The sequence below is a fragment of the Bidens hawaiensis genome, unplaced genomic scaffold (genome assembly GCF_021521415.1).
Source record: "Bidens hawaiensis isolate Kalapana, Puna unplaced genomic scaffold, B.hawaiensis_p1.1 tig00047458_1, whole genome shotgun sequence".
In the NCBI taxonomy this organism is placed as follows: Eukaryota; Viridiplantae; Streptophyta; class Magnoliopsida; order Asterales; family Asteraceae; genus Bidens; species Bidens hawaiensis.
Window position 1 is genome coordinate 9,516 of NW_027498477.1, and position 17,947 is coordinate 27,462.

Genomic DNA, 17,947 nt, shown 5'->3' on the forward strand with positions numbered 1-17,947 from the left:
TCGGCAAGCTTTCGAACCAGACACGCGCTGCGCCCGTGAGGCAGCGAGCAAACATGTGACACCATGTTGGCATCGTCCAGCTTTCTAGGTTTCCAGTGTTGTAAAAACCTTGTAAGAAATCATCTGGATCTGTTGTACCATCGTACTTGCCTAGACCACTTGGCATCTTGGTTTTGTGTTGAATGGGAGCCTTCGCAATGCGCTCAGTGAATTTTGAATGCTTCACCAAGATGGCTGGCCTATATGGTGTGGTTACGTCCACTTGCCCTTTCGCTTATGGGTTGTACGGTGTGTATAGATCCATATCAACTTTGGCTCCAGGCGCTATGTTCATGTGCGCGCGAAGCTGTGAACCTCCTGCATGAGTATCTCGCGTCTTCCTCATGCTGTGCACTTCTTCCTCATCACTAAAATCAGCGTGTTCGGTGTGAACAGAGTGACCATCTTCCGGCACGCGCGCCCTTTTTGTTGTTCCCTGAATGGTTTGTTTATCAAATGCGAGCCTTTGTGTTAAGTCGGCTAACTTTTTGTGTTTGACCAGCTCATTGTATTTGTCCATTAAACGCCGTTGTTCGTTTATGAGCCATTCTTTAGGGTCATTGGTTTCAACTTCCGGACCCATTGGTCCTTTTTGTTTTGCACTAGTCAGATTTTGGAACGTGAGATCGTCTGGAGGAGTTTCAGTCTGGCTATGAGGTGTTGTGATGAAGGGATGGTTACTGGTGGTGCGCGCAGTATCACGCGGCGCCCTCAGAAACTGATGTCCCTCATTAACATCCTAAAGCTCATTATCCTCCAGAACTTGATCGCTGTTTCGAACACCGGAAACCATGGTGAAGATTTTCAGAGAGAACTGATGAGATAGTGGTTTTGTTGCCGTTGTAACAGGTGATGGCGCCAATGAAGAAACGTGGATCGACTTACTAGTAGACGATCAACTCTCCTCGGGTATGAGTGTGCTATATCACCGATGGTTTTCCGGAGTATGAATTCTTCCACCTACAAAACGAGCAGCACCGTGAACTTACCCCTCAGAAAGGGACAGAGGGGTCCTCTTTGGGGTAACCCTCCGGTGTGAGAATAAGATATTGTAGGAGAAGATAATAATAATCTGAAAGTGAGTAAGGACTTAGAATGTATTTTCTTGCTTACCTCCCCTTGTGGAGGTGGTGTGGTATTTATACTGTTAGGGTTTCCAATGATTGGGCTCAGATCCAATTAGGGCCTTTTTGGCCTCCTCCTATTGTTTCGCGCCACGTGTCCTTAGGACACCTGGTGCTTTTTCATTGATTATTCTCTGACCAAGGTATTTCACCTGACCCATGTGCAATCACGTGGTAGCACATGGGTTTTGCTGAGTTGTCCACCCTTCATTGGCAGCTGTCAACATCAGCATATTCTTTATTCCTTAAAGGATACCTTCTGGAAGGTTGTCTGATGAGCACAATCATGGTTGTCCTTATCCTGATTTGGATAAGGACGTGGTTGATTATGTGCATGTGTGATATGCGCCTATCCTGGGAATGTGCGAGGTCTTCTCTTTATTCTCACGCGCAGATGTTTCATGCGCAGATGTGATATGCGCAAGCATATGTAATATGCGTGAGCATATGTGATATGCGCCACGCGCAGATGCGCCACGCGCAGATGTGATATGCGTGAGCATATATGATGCGTTAGCATATGTGATATGCGCCACACGCAGATGCGCCACGCGCAGATATGATATGCGTGAGCATATATGATGCGTGAGCATATGTGATACGCGCCACACGCAGATGCGGCACGCGCAGATGTGATTTGCGTGAGCATATGTGATGCGTGAGCATATGTGATATGCGTGAGCATATGTGATATGCGCCACGCGCATAGGTTTTGGCTTTGTGTCTTCATGACATCCTGATTTCAAGCCTCTTGTCTATATCTTGTGGGTTGACCCGCCCCGCTCGATGTTAAGGCGGGTGCATACCTCTTCAAAATGAAATGTTGTAAAGATGGCTGCTTGTGACATCTTTGTGGTATTTGTGGCTGGGATCTTCTTGTTATGTAGAATTATAAGTGGATTGGGATATTAAGGTAATAATTTGGGTGTCTTTCTTTCTTTCTTTCTTGTAAGTCTTGTAACATAGACATCTAATAATCAAATAAGAGTTGATAGTTTGCTTGTTCACATATTTAAATTATTGTCATATTGTGTCTTGAATTTATTTTTCTTTTCAATATCGTTTTGATCATTTTGCGTCTGGATTAATCGAGGCAGCTAATTTTACGACTGATAGATTTCGGTCTAAAAACTAGCAATCGTTGCATTCGATCAAAGATGTTGGTAGTTGAAAAATTAATTGATAACATACTATATAGAGCACAAAAGTTCATTGGTGAAGGGTTTGTTTTTGATAGCCTCTTAATAATTCTATCAAGACGCTACCTATGAATCAGTCAACATCAGAGTGTGTTTGGTTTGTTAAAACGATACATCTAAATCAATTATGGAGTTTTTACCCAGTTAAATTTATAAACACGTTGAATGAGTCACTGAATCGATCAACCCTTTTAATAGCTCAGGTGGTTGATTGCAAACAACCCGTAACATAATGAAAAATTTAATATTAATTTTATTAATCTTTTGTTGATTTTATTAAATCATCAATACAGATACACTACAAATTTTTATATACAAATCGCTTTTCAATTAATTAAATTGCTTCTGTAGAAGCTAGACATCATGATTTTTATTACATTTTAAATTTTTACATGCATGGCTATACTATAAATATAAATATATTTTACATGTTTATTTAGTATTAGTAATATTATCTAGTAACTTTTAATAAATGAAAAGTTTTTAATATTATTGTAGGTCAAACTTCTAGTGGGTATCCACACCTATTAAACATCACACTCACTTTCATATATACAACTTTTGCTCTCACCAAATCTTATGCTAAAATACGACCTTTATTATTATGCTGGCCTCTCGCTCTCGCCAAATTTTACAATAAAACACGTTACCTTTCAACTTGAACTAACTCAGAATTTTGAAGTTATAAAACAGAAGAAAATAATTGTGAACCTAATTTACATGATTAGATAATTAGAGGCCATGAATGATAGAAACGTGTGATATTGTTTTAAGATTTTTGGACTTATAAGGGACTTCATCCTTTCAGTTTTAAATCGACATAAATAATTAATCAAATATCATGTTTCATGTTGTCTTAAATTTTAAAAACGTGTGGATCCCTTCTTTGGAAAAACATCTTAAATCAAAAGAAAATTAAATGTTTAAATTGTGAGAAATGCTAATTTTAATAATTTTCTACCACTTCTTTGAGTTAATATTGATGGGTATTGATAATGCGCATTGGTAGACTCGTGGTATAAGTGGATGGTTAACCACTTTCCATGAAAAATCATTAGTGTTAAATATACGTTAACATCACAAGCGCCTTCCATAAAATTTTAAATATATAGTCATGCATAAAAAAACTCTTGATCAATTGCGAAGTGTCCACCTTATGTTGGCTAAGAATCGGATGACTTATTTTGTCGAAACAATGGATTAATAGTAACTTACAAGTAATATATTAAAGACTTCATTTAAAAATTGGAAGATGTTGAGTTCTCCCACATGTGATAAAAAATAGGAGGGTTTTAAGCTGGGCAGAGGTTTTTTATCTGGGGGTGGTCTCCGATAAGGGAATGGAGATGATCGGGATCAGTGGCTCGTCAACGATATAATTTAGCCGTTTAAAAAAAGTAGAATATATTAATGCATGTGATTCAAGAACAGAAAATCTAAATTATTACGTTATTTTTTCCCTTTATAATCTTTAACTTTATAGCACTAGTCAAACACGATCAAAATTAATGTAAACAAGTTAGAGATCCCGCACATTGTAGTGACTTGAACTTGATTCATGAAGGAAGCCTAACTTTTACGCTGGTTATCTAGCCAGAAACCCAAAAAGATCCAAACCAACTCTCCGTATCTGCTTTAAAAACCCAAAGTATTCCTTTGAAAATATTTTGTTAATTTTTTTGGGGGGTTTGAAATACCAACATATACTATAAAATCCTTTTTTTAATGTGAACTATCCATGGGTGTTTTTTTTTGTTTGTAAAAGTCAATTTCTAGTACTAATGCACACCAATTAAACATCGCATTCGTGTTTATATATACACCTCTTGCTCTCACCAAATCTTATGCTATAATACGACCATTATCGACCTCTCGCTCTCACCAAATCTTATACCAAATATGACCTTCATCGACCTCTCGCTCTCAACAAATCTTATGATAAAATATGCTACCTTTCGAACAATTTCATAAATTTAGAAGTAGCAAAACAAAGAAAGTAATTTTGCACCAAAACATAAATTATTGGATAATTAAAATTCATGAATGATAGAAACATGTGATGTTGTTTAAGAACTTCAAGACGACAACATGTGATCTTGTTTAGGATTTTTAGGACTTAAACAAGGAGGGACTTACAAACTTTCAATTTGAAATCAGCATAAATATCATGTTTCATGTTGTCTTATAAACTAAAACGGTGTGGACCCTTTCTTAAGTTATACTGGCTAAATATTTTCCAACACAAATGGTAGGGTATACATCGAAATAGAAGACAATGAGCAACAAACTGCGTCGATAACCTTTTTTAACAAGGAAAAAAACTTAGATTAAAAGATAAATAAATATTCTAGTTGTGAGAAATGTTGGTTTTGACCATTGTCGATTTAACTTTGTCGGGTTAATATGTGTTTGAGTGTCAGTCGGGCCTAAGGATGGTAACGAGATGAGTATTAGTAATTCTAGTCTTGTACCTGATTATAAAATCGTGTCCATATCCGCTTCTATACTTTTGGGTAATTCCTTTTCAATATTGAATATATGTGTTAGTTTGTTAAAAGTTACTCAATTCAGTTTTCAAATACATTTCTTACAATTCTATTTTTCAGATAACTTTGTTACCAGCAAAACTAGATATGCAGTAACTAAAACTCAGTAAATATATAGATTACCCCTTACCTAAAGAAAAATGAAAATAGATAAAAAGGAAAAATTGTTTACATGTATGGTTCCGCTAAACATGTATCTTTGTTTAGGTTAATTGGACCAATGTCACTAGATGCTATACCGTTGTTTAGCCACGAAAAATTTTAAAGTTAATCAAATATTAAGATATCCATCTCATTATTCATCTTGAATGCTTTTGGTTTTGTGTTTGCTCATAGGGTTTGTGTTCGTTTATCATCCCTAATTATGTCCACTTGAGGGATTTATGGTTGACGGGTTAATTGGTTGAAGATGTGTACACAAAAATAACTTGTATAGTTAATTATTTTTTAGCATTCACATTGGAATCCTCATTTCCATATCTATGTCTGTTCAATTAAATAAAATTTTTATTATTTGTCCTTTTTTTTTTATTTCACTCAAAACCACTTATAAACAATATAGAAAGATATAAGAAATGACACAAGTTGTAGCGAAATTGGAGACACGTGTTCCTGTCCATTTAACATAGAGGCACAAACAATACTTTACTCTAATGATAACAACAACAACAATGCAAAGGCTATAATACCCTTCAGTTTTAACATTAGGTTGAAGAAAGCTACACGAAGGGATGAAAGCTATAACGAAATGGAGACACTGTATAAGACACTTAGGCTTATACAGTTTTAACATAGGGATGCAAACAGTAGTTTACATATGCTATAAGGACTCACGTCTAATCATGTGTTAAACAAATAGAATAAGACATAAAAAAAGTTAAACGCAATATAAGAGGAGAACAGTTACTCTTGCATAAATTGAGAAAAAAATATGTTTACATAAGTGTTACACTCCAACCTAATGTAGAAATATCGAGGCGCGAACTGATTGCTTACAGCTCATAAGACACTACATAACAATATTAATGACAATATCTATATTATTTTACTAAATCAACCAAGTACATAATTTGAAAGAAAAATACAAATAGAATCCAAATCAATCAAATATTCTTGGTTATTATAATAACTTAAAAAGTCAAATCACTTCAACCATTCAAGATAAGCACCCTACAATATGTGTAAAAATAGGTATGCCACAACACATATTGAGTAAGTAATCACCAACTAACAATAAATATAATACATGAGAAAACCGCAAATCAATGTCATGAGCATCAACAGTTAAATAATGAGCAAATAATTGGTGTCGCTTGGCCGTTGCCTAGCGAATCGGGCTTTGACTACTAAGACGAAATAAATACAAATAATAGTGTCGGTTGGCCATTGCCTAGCGAATCGGGATTTGGCTACTAAGATAGCGTATGATTATGCTTACTTCGATATATCATGATGGCCCCTTCCGAATTCGATAAATAAACAAATAAACAAGTAAGCATGTGGCATATAAACATTCAATTGATCAACCACACAATATTCATGATTTGCAAGTTATGCATAAGATATATAAAAGTGCTATAAGGGATGCATAAGATCCCCAAAAAGTTTAAAAACATTAAAAATGGGAGTGATTACTCACCTTAATGAATATGTGAGATAACTAATAAAATAAGAATTAAACGAAGCTCGAGTCTTTAACGTGCTAAATGATCCGTCACAAATAAACCTGGAACGTTGAGACAATAAAATAGAATTAAAAACAAGAACATAGCCGTTGGAATTTGGTCAAACAGATGAATAAAAGTCAAGATATGAGACTTTTAATGTTTAAGAGAGTTGGTACTGTTCAGAATCCGAACTTTGAATTAGGAGTCGGGTTCTGACCAATACACTCAAAGTATTAAAATAAAGATAAAAGTCTTCTGGCCCGAAATATAGTTTTGACTAGAAGGTATAGCAATTGAAAAAGTACCAAAATTGACTTTTATTATAACCTGAAACGGGTCGGAGAGTAATTAATCGACCAAACTCCATAAATTAGTAAAATTGATTGAGGGATTTTGTTAATTAGGTAAAAATAAACATTTTATCATAAGACAATTTACCCGGAAAGATAAAGGAACGAAGAGATACACGAGGTCAAAGAGTCTTAAACACCAAAGTCAAACGAAGGCTTAAAGAACTTGAAGAATTCATCAATGATCGAGGTGAAATCCTGGGTATAAAGAGATGGTGGTTGATGTTACAGTAGCTTTTAGGGTTTATGGCAAGTCTTGACTAAATATTAAGGGTTAAAACATGTTTATTAGATAAACAATTCGATTAGAAAATGAAATAATGAATTGATGACTGATGTGTGGGTGAAATAATGTGTGTTAAGTAAGTTATATTGTGTATTTTATGTGTTTATATGTCTTGGACACGATTACTTTGAGTGGTTTTACGTTTACAGGTGACCGGACCTTAAAGGAGCTAAATTGGCGCATATGAGATGGAGTGGAAATGGGGATTTTATTGCATGGAATGATAGAGAATTTGAAGACGAAGACGTGGCAAAAAACGGTGCGTAAAACGGAGCTATAACGAAGAAGTTATGGGCAAAACAGTGCAGATGGGCTGTTACCGTAAAGCAGTGACTGATGACCGTAGGCTACGGTCCCACCGTAGCTTACGGCGTACGGTGGGGAGATCGTAGGTTACGGTGACCTGGGCGGAAAAACGCGATTTTTAGGTTTTTGTTGACTATTTTAAGTCCGGTTCAACCTTAGGCCGCCTATGCTTCATACCCTAACATATTTGGGCGATTTTGAGGTCATTCTCCACCATCTTAACACCTCCCAATCACCATAATCATCCATGCCATCATCCATTCAAGAATCAAAGAGGCCATTCAAGATGCATATGCTAGGCTAATCCGCTCGTGACCATCTCTGGGTGTAGGGTTAAGTTGTTCATTGGATTTGTGGTACTTTAAACCTTAACTTTTGGATTTTGTTTGTATGCTTGACAATGTTCTTGGGTAATCAATGATATTTGAAGTTTATCAGTTAATGATTTTGGTCATTAACAATTAGGATTGAGTTCTTAGTGTCATTGGCCTAGTTATCTTTAACCATAGAACTAATGTTTCATCATTACCTAAGATTTACAATCAATTAGAATATTGTTTAGCCGTGTCAATCAATTGGATTAAGTTCTAACGATTAACATAGTCAAACATCTAGTCTCTTGGTTTATTGATTCAAACAAAGGTTATAAACCTGAAACCTGGAGATTGGTTACCTTTTTTATAATCGTTTACAAATCAAACTAATAGTCGTTTGTTTCAATAATTCTTATAAACCGCTTGACATCGTTTGTCCGCCTAGTATAATTAGTTATTACAAGTTGAACTTGATTAGCACTTTCCACTGATTCCTTATAGATTCGACACCTTACTTGCCCTAGCTAGTGAAGGTATTTTACAAATGTTTTTTATTGACATTTCGACATCAATCAATGACGAAATTGGGCCTAACAATTATATGACTTAACTTGGACCCGAAGTTTCAGGATTTGGGTCAAAATATTAAAAACGAATGAATGAGTCAAAACGAACCAAATTTGATCAGACATCTGCTACGAGCTACGTGTAGGACTAGGCTTGGTCCTATGTGCGGCACAGGGTGGTGAATATACTGACTTTGCCACTTTGTCACTTTTAACCCTGAACTTCTAAAAATGTTATTTAAGCCAAAAAAACGATTTTAAGGGTTTCCAAGAGTTGTTTTACGAGTTTGAAAGTTATGAGGATATAAAATAAGATAAACCAAGTTAAATACTAATAAATGCAAGTTTTTGTTAATACGAAAGATTCGGATTACATTTCCGAGTCGGGTAAACGCAACCGAATACAATTGCAACAAATCCAAAATGTTACGATAAGGGTATGAGCTTATAGAGGGCCTAAAAATTATCCAGAAGTCTAATTAAAAACAAAATAATGGGTTTAGGCCTTCTAATTTCTAATAGATCATGGATAAATTGGTCTAAAGTCTGTTTATAGTCTTACTCTTACTGATAACTTAAGTCTAAGTCCTAGTAGTTATAATCTATTGATAAATGATCTGGTCTCTGGGTCTAGCCGTCGGCAACATCCACGATCTTAGTAAGGAATTCAAGAGTCACAAGGGTTGAGGGGAAAAAATACATAAGGTGCATTTTCATACTCGTTTTGGACACTCGAAATTTCGAAGACATGTCTATCAAATATATACTAGACACGTATTAGGGGTGTGCAAGAAACCTAAAAAACCAATCTGAAAACGAAAAAAACGAAAAATCCAATCCAAATAAATCAAACCGAAACAAAAACCTACATTTTGGTTTTATATTTTTGTAAAAACCGAACTAACGGTTCGGTTTTGGTTTTGCATTTAATAAAAAACGAAAAAACCGACCCGAATTTATAGAATTTTAATTTTTCATTATAAGTAATTTATAGCAATTTAACAAATATGTAACCCAAATACTTTTGTTCAAATGTATAATAGTCTATTAGTTAACCATTAACAAAATTATTTGTACCTAAATTCATTATTTTCGGTCAACTTTCTTTTCGGCCTAAATTCAAGCTCAAATGGCGAAAATCGAAAAAACCAAAACCGAATTGAAAACAAAACAAAGACCGAAAAAACGAAACCGAAAGGTTTCAAAAATACAAAAACCGAAGTTTTGGTTTTCGGTTTGATTTTAGCACAAAACCGCACCGAATCACACCACGCACACCCCTAACACGTATATATTCATATTACTTGCTAACTTTATTTTTCCTATTACTACTATAAAAAGGGTTATGGCATAAGTATATTTTCCACTCAAACCTCTTTTAATCAAGAAGTGGTTTCTTTGGAATACCTAATAGGCGCTAGATGGCTCTAACAGGAACAATAACTGGCAATGTAGAGATCAGTTCAGGTGGAAAGGCATTGCATGATCTCTTGAGGTATACACCAAATGACTTATCTTCCATTTGCCCTAGCAAGGTTCATGCATGCAATCTTCTCAGTGGTCGCATAGGTGCTGTTAGATCCACCATTGTTTGGCACTTTACCCATGGTGCGTAAGTTTTTACACGAACTTCGCTCCTTTATTCACGGTCTAGTTCTTCGTTCATAATCTTATGTAGTTGGAGCATGTTAATCTAGGGTGTCTTTTAGATTTCAGATGTCGTGTTCTCAAGTCCCGATCGAAAAACAAGCACAAACTAAACGACTAACTCTCATTTATATTAATCAGAAAATATAACTCAAAAAGCTTATTACAATCTCTCAAACTCTAACTACGTTTGACACTTGATGAATCATAACTTGGTTGCATCTAGATGAACCCTAACTCGGTTACATCTCGTTTGTGTCTGTCTCCAGATAAAACCTAACTTGGTTGCATCTCACACTTGTTCTATAATGTCTAACCATAACTCGGTTTATATAGACTAACCTAGCATGCTAGCCGAGATATTACCAATTATAATTACAAAACAATTAGAAAACATAACCAACTATGACCTATTTGTCAATATTGGTCCCTCAAATTCACCGACTTGTAACTTGGAGTCCGAAATTACGTCCAACGCACATGTATAACTTGTAAAAATGGCTCTTAACATAAATGCCTACTTGCATACAATGAAAAAACTGTGAACTTAAGTTGCATTTAACTAAATTCACTCCTTTCTTGCACTTTTTCTGTATGAAAAAAGATGGAAAAAAGTACACCGCAACAGAAGAAATCGAAGAAATTGACGAGGCGAACCACAAAATCGTGTTTAAAGTAATTGGAGGAGAACTTGTTGAGGAGATATACAAAGCATTCAAAATAACTTTTCATTGTGAACAAAAAGATGGTAAACAATGGGGAATTTTCACAATGGAGTTTGAGAAGCCGGATACAAGTGTACCCGATCCGAATTCTTTCATGGACTATCTTTGCGGTATTATCAAAGACATGGATGATCATGCGAGCAAAATATAGAATTCCGAGCTCTATTAAGGCAATTATGGAATGTGTCCATGCGTGTGTGTATGTATGCGATAAGCAAATGAAGTTTGAAGCGTATAAACAAAATAAAACGGTTATGTATTCTTATTACTGCTTGCGAATAACATGTGTAAATGATATGTATGTTATAATTCGGGTTTCTTGTTTCCTTTATCATGATGCTTGTAATATAAGTCTTTGAAAGTTTGAAACTAAATTTTGGATAAGAGTTTAGAAACTGATCTATGCATGAATGTATACTATAAACAAGGCTAGAGTGAAGCCAATCGCGTCTTGCCAAATAGGCCGCTTGGGCACCATTGTCCATTAGGCGCCAGAAGAGCCGATACGGAATTATAACATGTAAAACTGAGTTGGTCGACAGTGGGTCCTAAACAGCTATGAATGGGCTATGACGGTCTCGTGCCACTTGTGAAAACTAGAGAGATCAAACCCGCACGTTGAGGCAAGCGCTAAGTTTTTCGGTTTCGATGTATTCGCTATAGCGAACGAAAGAGAAAAGTCAAAAATATAGTCATAGTATAGCGGAAGGGTATCGAAACATCTTTGTTTCATTGTGTTTTTATTATGTAATGTTCAAAGCTCACGTTATCAAACTCGCATGCTGTGGAGGGTGCCAAACAAAAAATAAACTCAAAAAAAATGTAACGTGTTCATTTAACCAGTTAGTTAAATATGTAAGTAATTTAAAAGAAGATTAAAAATTACCAAAAGTAACAAAAGAAAAGAAAAAATGAAAATAAAAAATATGGTAGTAAATTGTATTTTGTCCATGGTGTTTAAATTTGTTAGCGATTTTGACCCGTTAGGCTAAGGGGTATACACCCTTAACACCATTTCTCTCATTCGTCACGTATGCGCCACGTTAACTTTCCCCATCATTCAACATCACCCTTCAACCAAGGAAAAACACCATTCTCCACCATTCCATTATTCAATAATAAAATGAATTAAGGAAAAGAAAAAAAAATTGATTGGTTAACCCTTAAATGAGAGGATAATGACCACCATCAATAATTCAATATCATCAGGTTATTCGTTACTAGTTTTTTTTTTTTTTTTTTTTGTGGGGGGGGGAGGGGGTTCAGGGGACTCCTCGCGTGAGGAGTGTCATGTAGGCTGCCACATCTGGGCGCCCCCACTGCTCACTGATGTATACCGGTTAGTCTTATTTGGCCCAAATCCATGTGGGATTGTTGCCACCATTGGGCTCCAAAAATAGGTTACTGATTGTTGGGCTAATGTGATAATTGCTTGTTGGGCTTGAAAAGTCGTTGGGCCAAGAAGAGATTCAATAGCTGCTTTCTTTGGTTGTGACATTTGAGTTGAATTGGGTAGACAGATGCGTGATTTCACGCGCACCATAGCCTGACCTGACCCAAACCCTCGAGTCATGACTTCGCGTTGTGTCTATTAAGAACACAATATCTCTTATGTATACATAACCGTGAGAACTAGATTATAAATGTGTTCGCTTAACGTTCAATGAAAATGGTAAAATTGAAGAAAAGAATGATCTATATTTATATTCTCTTCCAACTATTTCTTTGAATTTATCTGTATTCTTCTAATTTTTTGTAAAGTTTAAAAGTGTGCAGATATTCATATACAAGTGGATATAGTGTATATGCATATATGCGTTTAACAAAAAAAAGGCTATTAATACCACATTTAAAAAAAAGACAAAGCATAGAAAACATATAACTTAAAATGCTTACATACAATAAAAAATATATAGTATTAAGTTAACTTTTTGTTGCAATAACACCCATATGCAACCCTCACAAGAATATAACTCAAATCTAGCTTTAACTTTATGTGTCCACTATCATTTTAAACCTGTTAAATTGTTAATTTATAACATAACTGAATTCACTCCTTTCATTGTGTTTATTAAGATGGGAAAAAGCAAACCGCAACAGTAATAATCGAAGAAATCTACTAGGCGAACCACATTAATTCGTATTTAAATTAATTGGAGAGATAGTTGAGGAGGCATACAGAGAATTCACAATAGCATTTCATTGTGAACAAAAATATGATAAACAATGGGGCATTTGGACCATGGAGTTTGAGAATTAAGCCTGATACAAGTGTACCATATCCAACTTCTTTCATGGACTATCTTTGCGGTATTGTCAGACATGGATGACTATGCGCGCGGTAAATAGATCTCGAAGCTCTACTACGACAATGGACAAATGCATCCACGATTATGCATGCATGTGTTTAGCCAATATAGATCTTTGGATTGAGATATATGTATGTAATAATACCGGTTCGTGTACTATTTCTCTTCCTTGATACTTATGACACATTAAGAAATTTAATCTACTTTGAACTCCACTAAACAATAGCACTAAGATAAAGTTGTTAAAACCAAGAATTTCATTGATGTTTTTTGGAAATAGCGACAAAAAGCATGTCGCGATGAGGCCCTCACCCAAAAATCACTAAAGAATCCATGCGGGAATCTTATCCGAAAATCTTATCCTAAAACAAAAATGTTACAGTTAAGGAATGACCTCTTTTAAAAAACAAAAAAAACAAAAATTACTCCTCTATTACACCAATAAATCTAAACTATAACATTGTCCAGGTTTAATGTTAATGGCTGACCTCTAATATTATCATTTACTTTTTATTATCAGAAAAAAAATATATATATAAAAAGTTTCAAAAACCATCAACTATCAGTTAATGCTGGCCTTTATAACGCTCAACCACCTTCTGGTGTGTATAGACATAGTATATATACACGTCAGCAAGATTCAAAAGGACCTCCAAGACTATGTTTGGTTGTTGATAGTGTGACAGAATCAGACTATCATTATATCCTGATGGCTGCATATCTTGTGGGTATCTTTTTATTCTAACAAAGATGACTGTTATCAAACTCTTTATAAAAATTATTAAACACCTAAATTATTATATATTTAGACCCCCAACAACCAAAGCTTTATCATCAGTAGGACCGGGCTTGATCTCCAAAATGGAGATTGTGGAGTAGCTTGTTGTCCGTTATTGTAATTGTTCTGGATGACTTTATGATATGATACATGAATATTACCTGATTCTCGTTTCTTATAACCATAATCTTTTATGTTTACACATTTTTACTTATAACATCTTTAAATAGTTAAAAGTAGGAACCCAAAATAAGTGATATTAATGTAACAAACTGTCAAGACAACTTATTTCTGATTAGATATTTCACATGACTAATTAAAGTGAACTTACAAAGTTTGTCATTGCTGACATTGACCAAAATCACGACTTTTATATAATGGCACCTTTTGGGCTTTTGAATTATTGTTATAGAAACGCCTTATTTTAAACAAGTTCTACACGATAATCTAGAGTCGTATTAAGCCATAACAAGTTATTTTGGTGCTTTGGACGTGCTTACAGTTAACAAGCCATTTAAAGTCACGATGTACAAACCACAGTATAGATAACCAAAATTACAATTTCACATACTGCATATGAATTATATTGGAATTCTAGAGCATAGATACCTTAAGGTAACCCATGTTTCTAGATAATTGAAATGCGCAGGTTAATAACAGTCTCAAGGCCACAACCCATATAAGAAGCTGAATTAATCTACATCACATTTTTTAACAGGTAACTCGCAAATCTATTTTTATGACGGAATTTGAACCCTCGGCATCTTGTTAACACTAGGCCAAAGACTCTTTGATAAATAGTATCATGCCAAAAGAAAAATTCCTCTAATAAGCTATGATGCTTGTGAAGCTTAAAAAAACCCCCTTATTTAGGGTACATGTAATGGGCGACAATTCCCCACTTTTGGGGCGATTTTTGTTATAAACACCCCCCCACCCCCACCCCCACCCCGCAATAAGAGGGGCGACCGGGGGGGGGGGGTTGTTTTTGTCTTTTGGTTTCTTGTTTCAATTATTAGTATTTTAATCTTTTGTGTGTACATATATATACATACACTAGCTTTTGAACCCGTGTATTACACGGGTTTTGTCAAATGATAAAGATAAATAAGGTTTGTTATTTCAGTTGTGATTCTCAAAATACTTGTGAATTAATTTAATGTAGACTTAATGGAAAAAACAAACATGGTTAACGAAAACTGCTAAAATAACATGATTTGGAAACACCAGATGTTGATTTTGCAAGAAATTTAAAAAAAGTTACTAAAGTTGTGTAGTTAGTCAAACTTTAGGTATGAAAATGACACTTGATTTAATAATGAATATAATCCACACTATGTTATAACCCATTTGACAAAATGGTTTTGACCCATGACCCATGAATAGCTAGAATGAATGAGATGAGAGATTAGGAATTAGATGAAATGTGGGCTTGACACCTAAGCTTCAACATTTTCTTTTATAAGTATTGTAAGATATATATACACACACACACAAACACTACTACATCCCTAAAACAAAAATCCTCTCTTGACTGATTGGGCGTCACATGGCAAAAATCGCCAACAATTTGTAGTCCCTCACTACAAGTAACCTTATAAACTAAACCCTAATCATCATTTTGGAAGTGATTTATAGGATTTGCTATATTTGACTTTCATCCATGTTCCTTTTATTCCCTAAAAAAGCACCTGCTAAATTAAATGGCAATGTAGACTGTAGAGATTACAGGGTGTGATGATTTTAGGCTTTTAGTAACCAAAAAGTGTTCTTTCCGTTTGACAGTAGCCAAAAGTATAGCAAAACCATAATAGTAAATAAACAACAACAAAATTTTGCAAAATTCCAGTTTTGCCCCTCAATTAGATCACAACAACCACCTAGCCATTATAATGTAAAGGATTAAAGAGTCTTTACACACATGGCTATGTTATTTTTAGCTAAAAAGCTTGAGCCACATACAGTAAAGCAGTAAGTGAGAGGCATGTAAACAGCATAGTATTTAAGGCACAACACAATAAATTCTTTGCCAGAAGGTTTCAGAGGGAACAAGAAGTTAATACTTGTACACTGTTCATTGCAAGTGGTATATAGATTTTGACCTTTCAACCATGGAAAATAAACAAGAACAGTAAATTCCTAAAAGCTTTGCTACCATTAATTCTAACACATATGAATAAAATAATCATCAAAAAAGAATCATCATTAGCAAGGGCGGGCTGTTTAAAAAGCTGAAAGCTCGGGCTCGTGGTTTGTTCGAATAAAAATAGCTATATAAACTTGATTTGAAATATCTTGAGCTGATTTGGAATATTTTTGTAACCGAGTCAAAATCAACCTAGGCTCGGCTCGTTGGCTCGATCTTAAACTTGTTTAACTTTAAAATCGAGCTAGATCCTAGCTTAGTTGCCTCGTTTAATTTCGAGCCCAAGCTCAAAACCACCCTGGCTCGACTCGGGCTCGACTTGTGACAGCCCTAAGCAATGCTCTATACCTCTATGAAACATCTGTTTAGCCACCTCTCAACTTTCTTGGCGAAGTACATTTTTAATGTAAGAATTTTTTTTCTTCTTCGTCATTTTATGTATCGGGTACCTTTGAACAAAAAACCTTTAGCTCGCGCCACCTCTCATCTTTTCTTCTAGATCAGCCACTGACTTTAACGGTTTAGCCTAATTGTGAAGAGGATTTGGACCTGTGTAAATTATTCTTTTATCTTCATCAAACACAGTGTTTCTTTCTTCTGTAGTTGCTCCTTGTGGTAGTTGAGTAGATATTGAGAGCTGCATGGTACAGAGGTTGTGTTGTTTTAAAAAACATGGTTATTTGGTGGTTATGATGGTTGTGGTGGTGGTGGTGGTGGCAAAATGATGGGGGCAAATGTTTAAGAATTAAGATGGCCCAGATGAAAAAAAGTTGATATTTTGGATGATAATTGGTTATTCTTGTTCTTCCTCTAGTTGTTGTTATCTTTAAAGAAAATGGAGTCATTTGGAAGCTAAGAATATCTTGTTATTGTGTTAAATGACAAAAAACCTACTTTTGAGTTTTGAGTTTTGAGTTGTGTGTGGTTGGGGAGTGTTTGAGAGGGTTTAGTGTAAAGCTTTATGGGTCTGAAGTCACATGATTTTGACCCTTGATTCCTGAAATATATATATATATATAGCGGAAAGTTAACGTATAAATTAAATTAACGTGTTAATTGTGAGAATTAAATAGAGTAATTATATTTGCAAGTAATGTAATTATGTAATTACATCATAGTGTTATTACAGTATCCTGTAATTACACTAAACTTAATTACACTATGTTGTACGTATAATTACACTACTTGATTCTCACAGTTAACATATTAATTTAATTTGTATTTGATCCAAACTCCATATACATATGCATATATATGTGTGTGTGCATTATTTCTGGTTCTGAATTATTGGGCTTTGAACCTTTTGTTAATAAACTATACCTAAACTACAACAAGAATATGTTTTTGGCACATCTAAGATGTAACTGCAATGAATATGATTAAGTTAATTATTTTGCTATTATAAAACTTGATTAGGACTTAGGAGTATAGCAGCAACTTTATAAATGGTGTTCTTTGGATGGTGTATGTATGGATGATCATTTAATTGATTAAAACGTTACACAAAATACAAATTATCCAACCACATATGAAAACAACTTTATAAGTCATATATTCATAATGTTGTTTTCATATGAAGCACCATTATAGACAAATTATCCAAAACAAATCATCACCTAAAGGCTGACCGTATGATCATAATCACAGCAAATAATTAAAGACGCATTCGCGGTATTATCCTCTTTTTAACAACTATGATACCAATATCGGCAAACTTTCCTATGCGACTTTGTCATGGTGATTACGGATTACCATTACCATTTCTATAACTTTTATGAAGGAAACATTCACTGACTGATCAAACAAAACCACAATTAGAGAGAAAAATATGTGTTTTTAAAGATTGTTGGTCATCCATAGGTGATCATGCAAGTACCAGACGCAACATTCAAGGACCAGTCTTAAGCCCAACAAGACAAGTTCACTGCAAAAATTGGTTGAGCAA

The 17,947-nt window shown here is 34.8% G+C and overlaps 1 protein-coding gene across 1 annotated transcript; it reads left to right on the top strand.

The window, feature by feature from the left end:
- The first annotated feature begins 9,818 nt into the window (after positions 1-9,818).
- On the top strand, positions 9,819-10,920 carry LOC143597001 (MLP-like protein 43). Its single transcript, XM_077075629.1, has 2 exons — positions 9,819-10,005; positions 10,649-10,920. Exons 1-2 carry the CDS (start codon positions 9,819-9,821, stop codon positions 10,918-10,920), a joined length of 459 nt encoding a protein of 152 aa, XP_076931744.1.
- Positions 10,921-17,947: the final 7,027 nt, after the last annotated feature.

Coding starts and splice junctions, on each gene's coding strand:
- LOC143597001 (XM_077075629.1), top strand. CDS start 9,819: ATGGCTCTAACAGGAACAATAACTGGCAATGTAGAGATCAGTTCAGGT. Junction 10,006..10,648: donor TGTTTGGCACTTTACCCATG/GTGCGTAAGTTT, acceptor GTATGAAAAAAG/ATGGAAAAAAGTACACCGCA.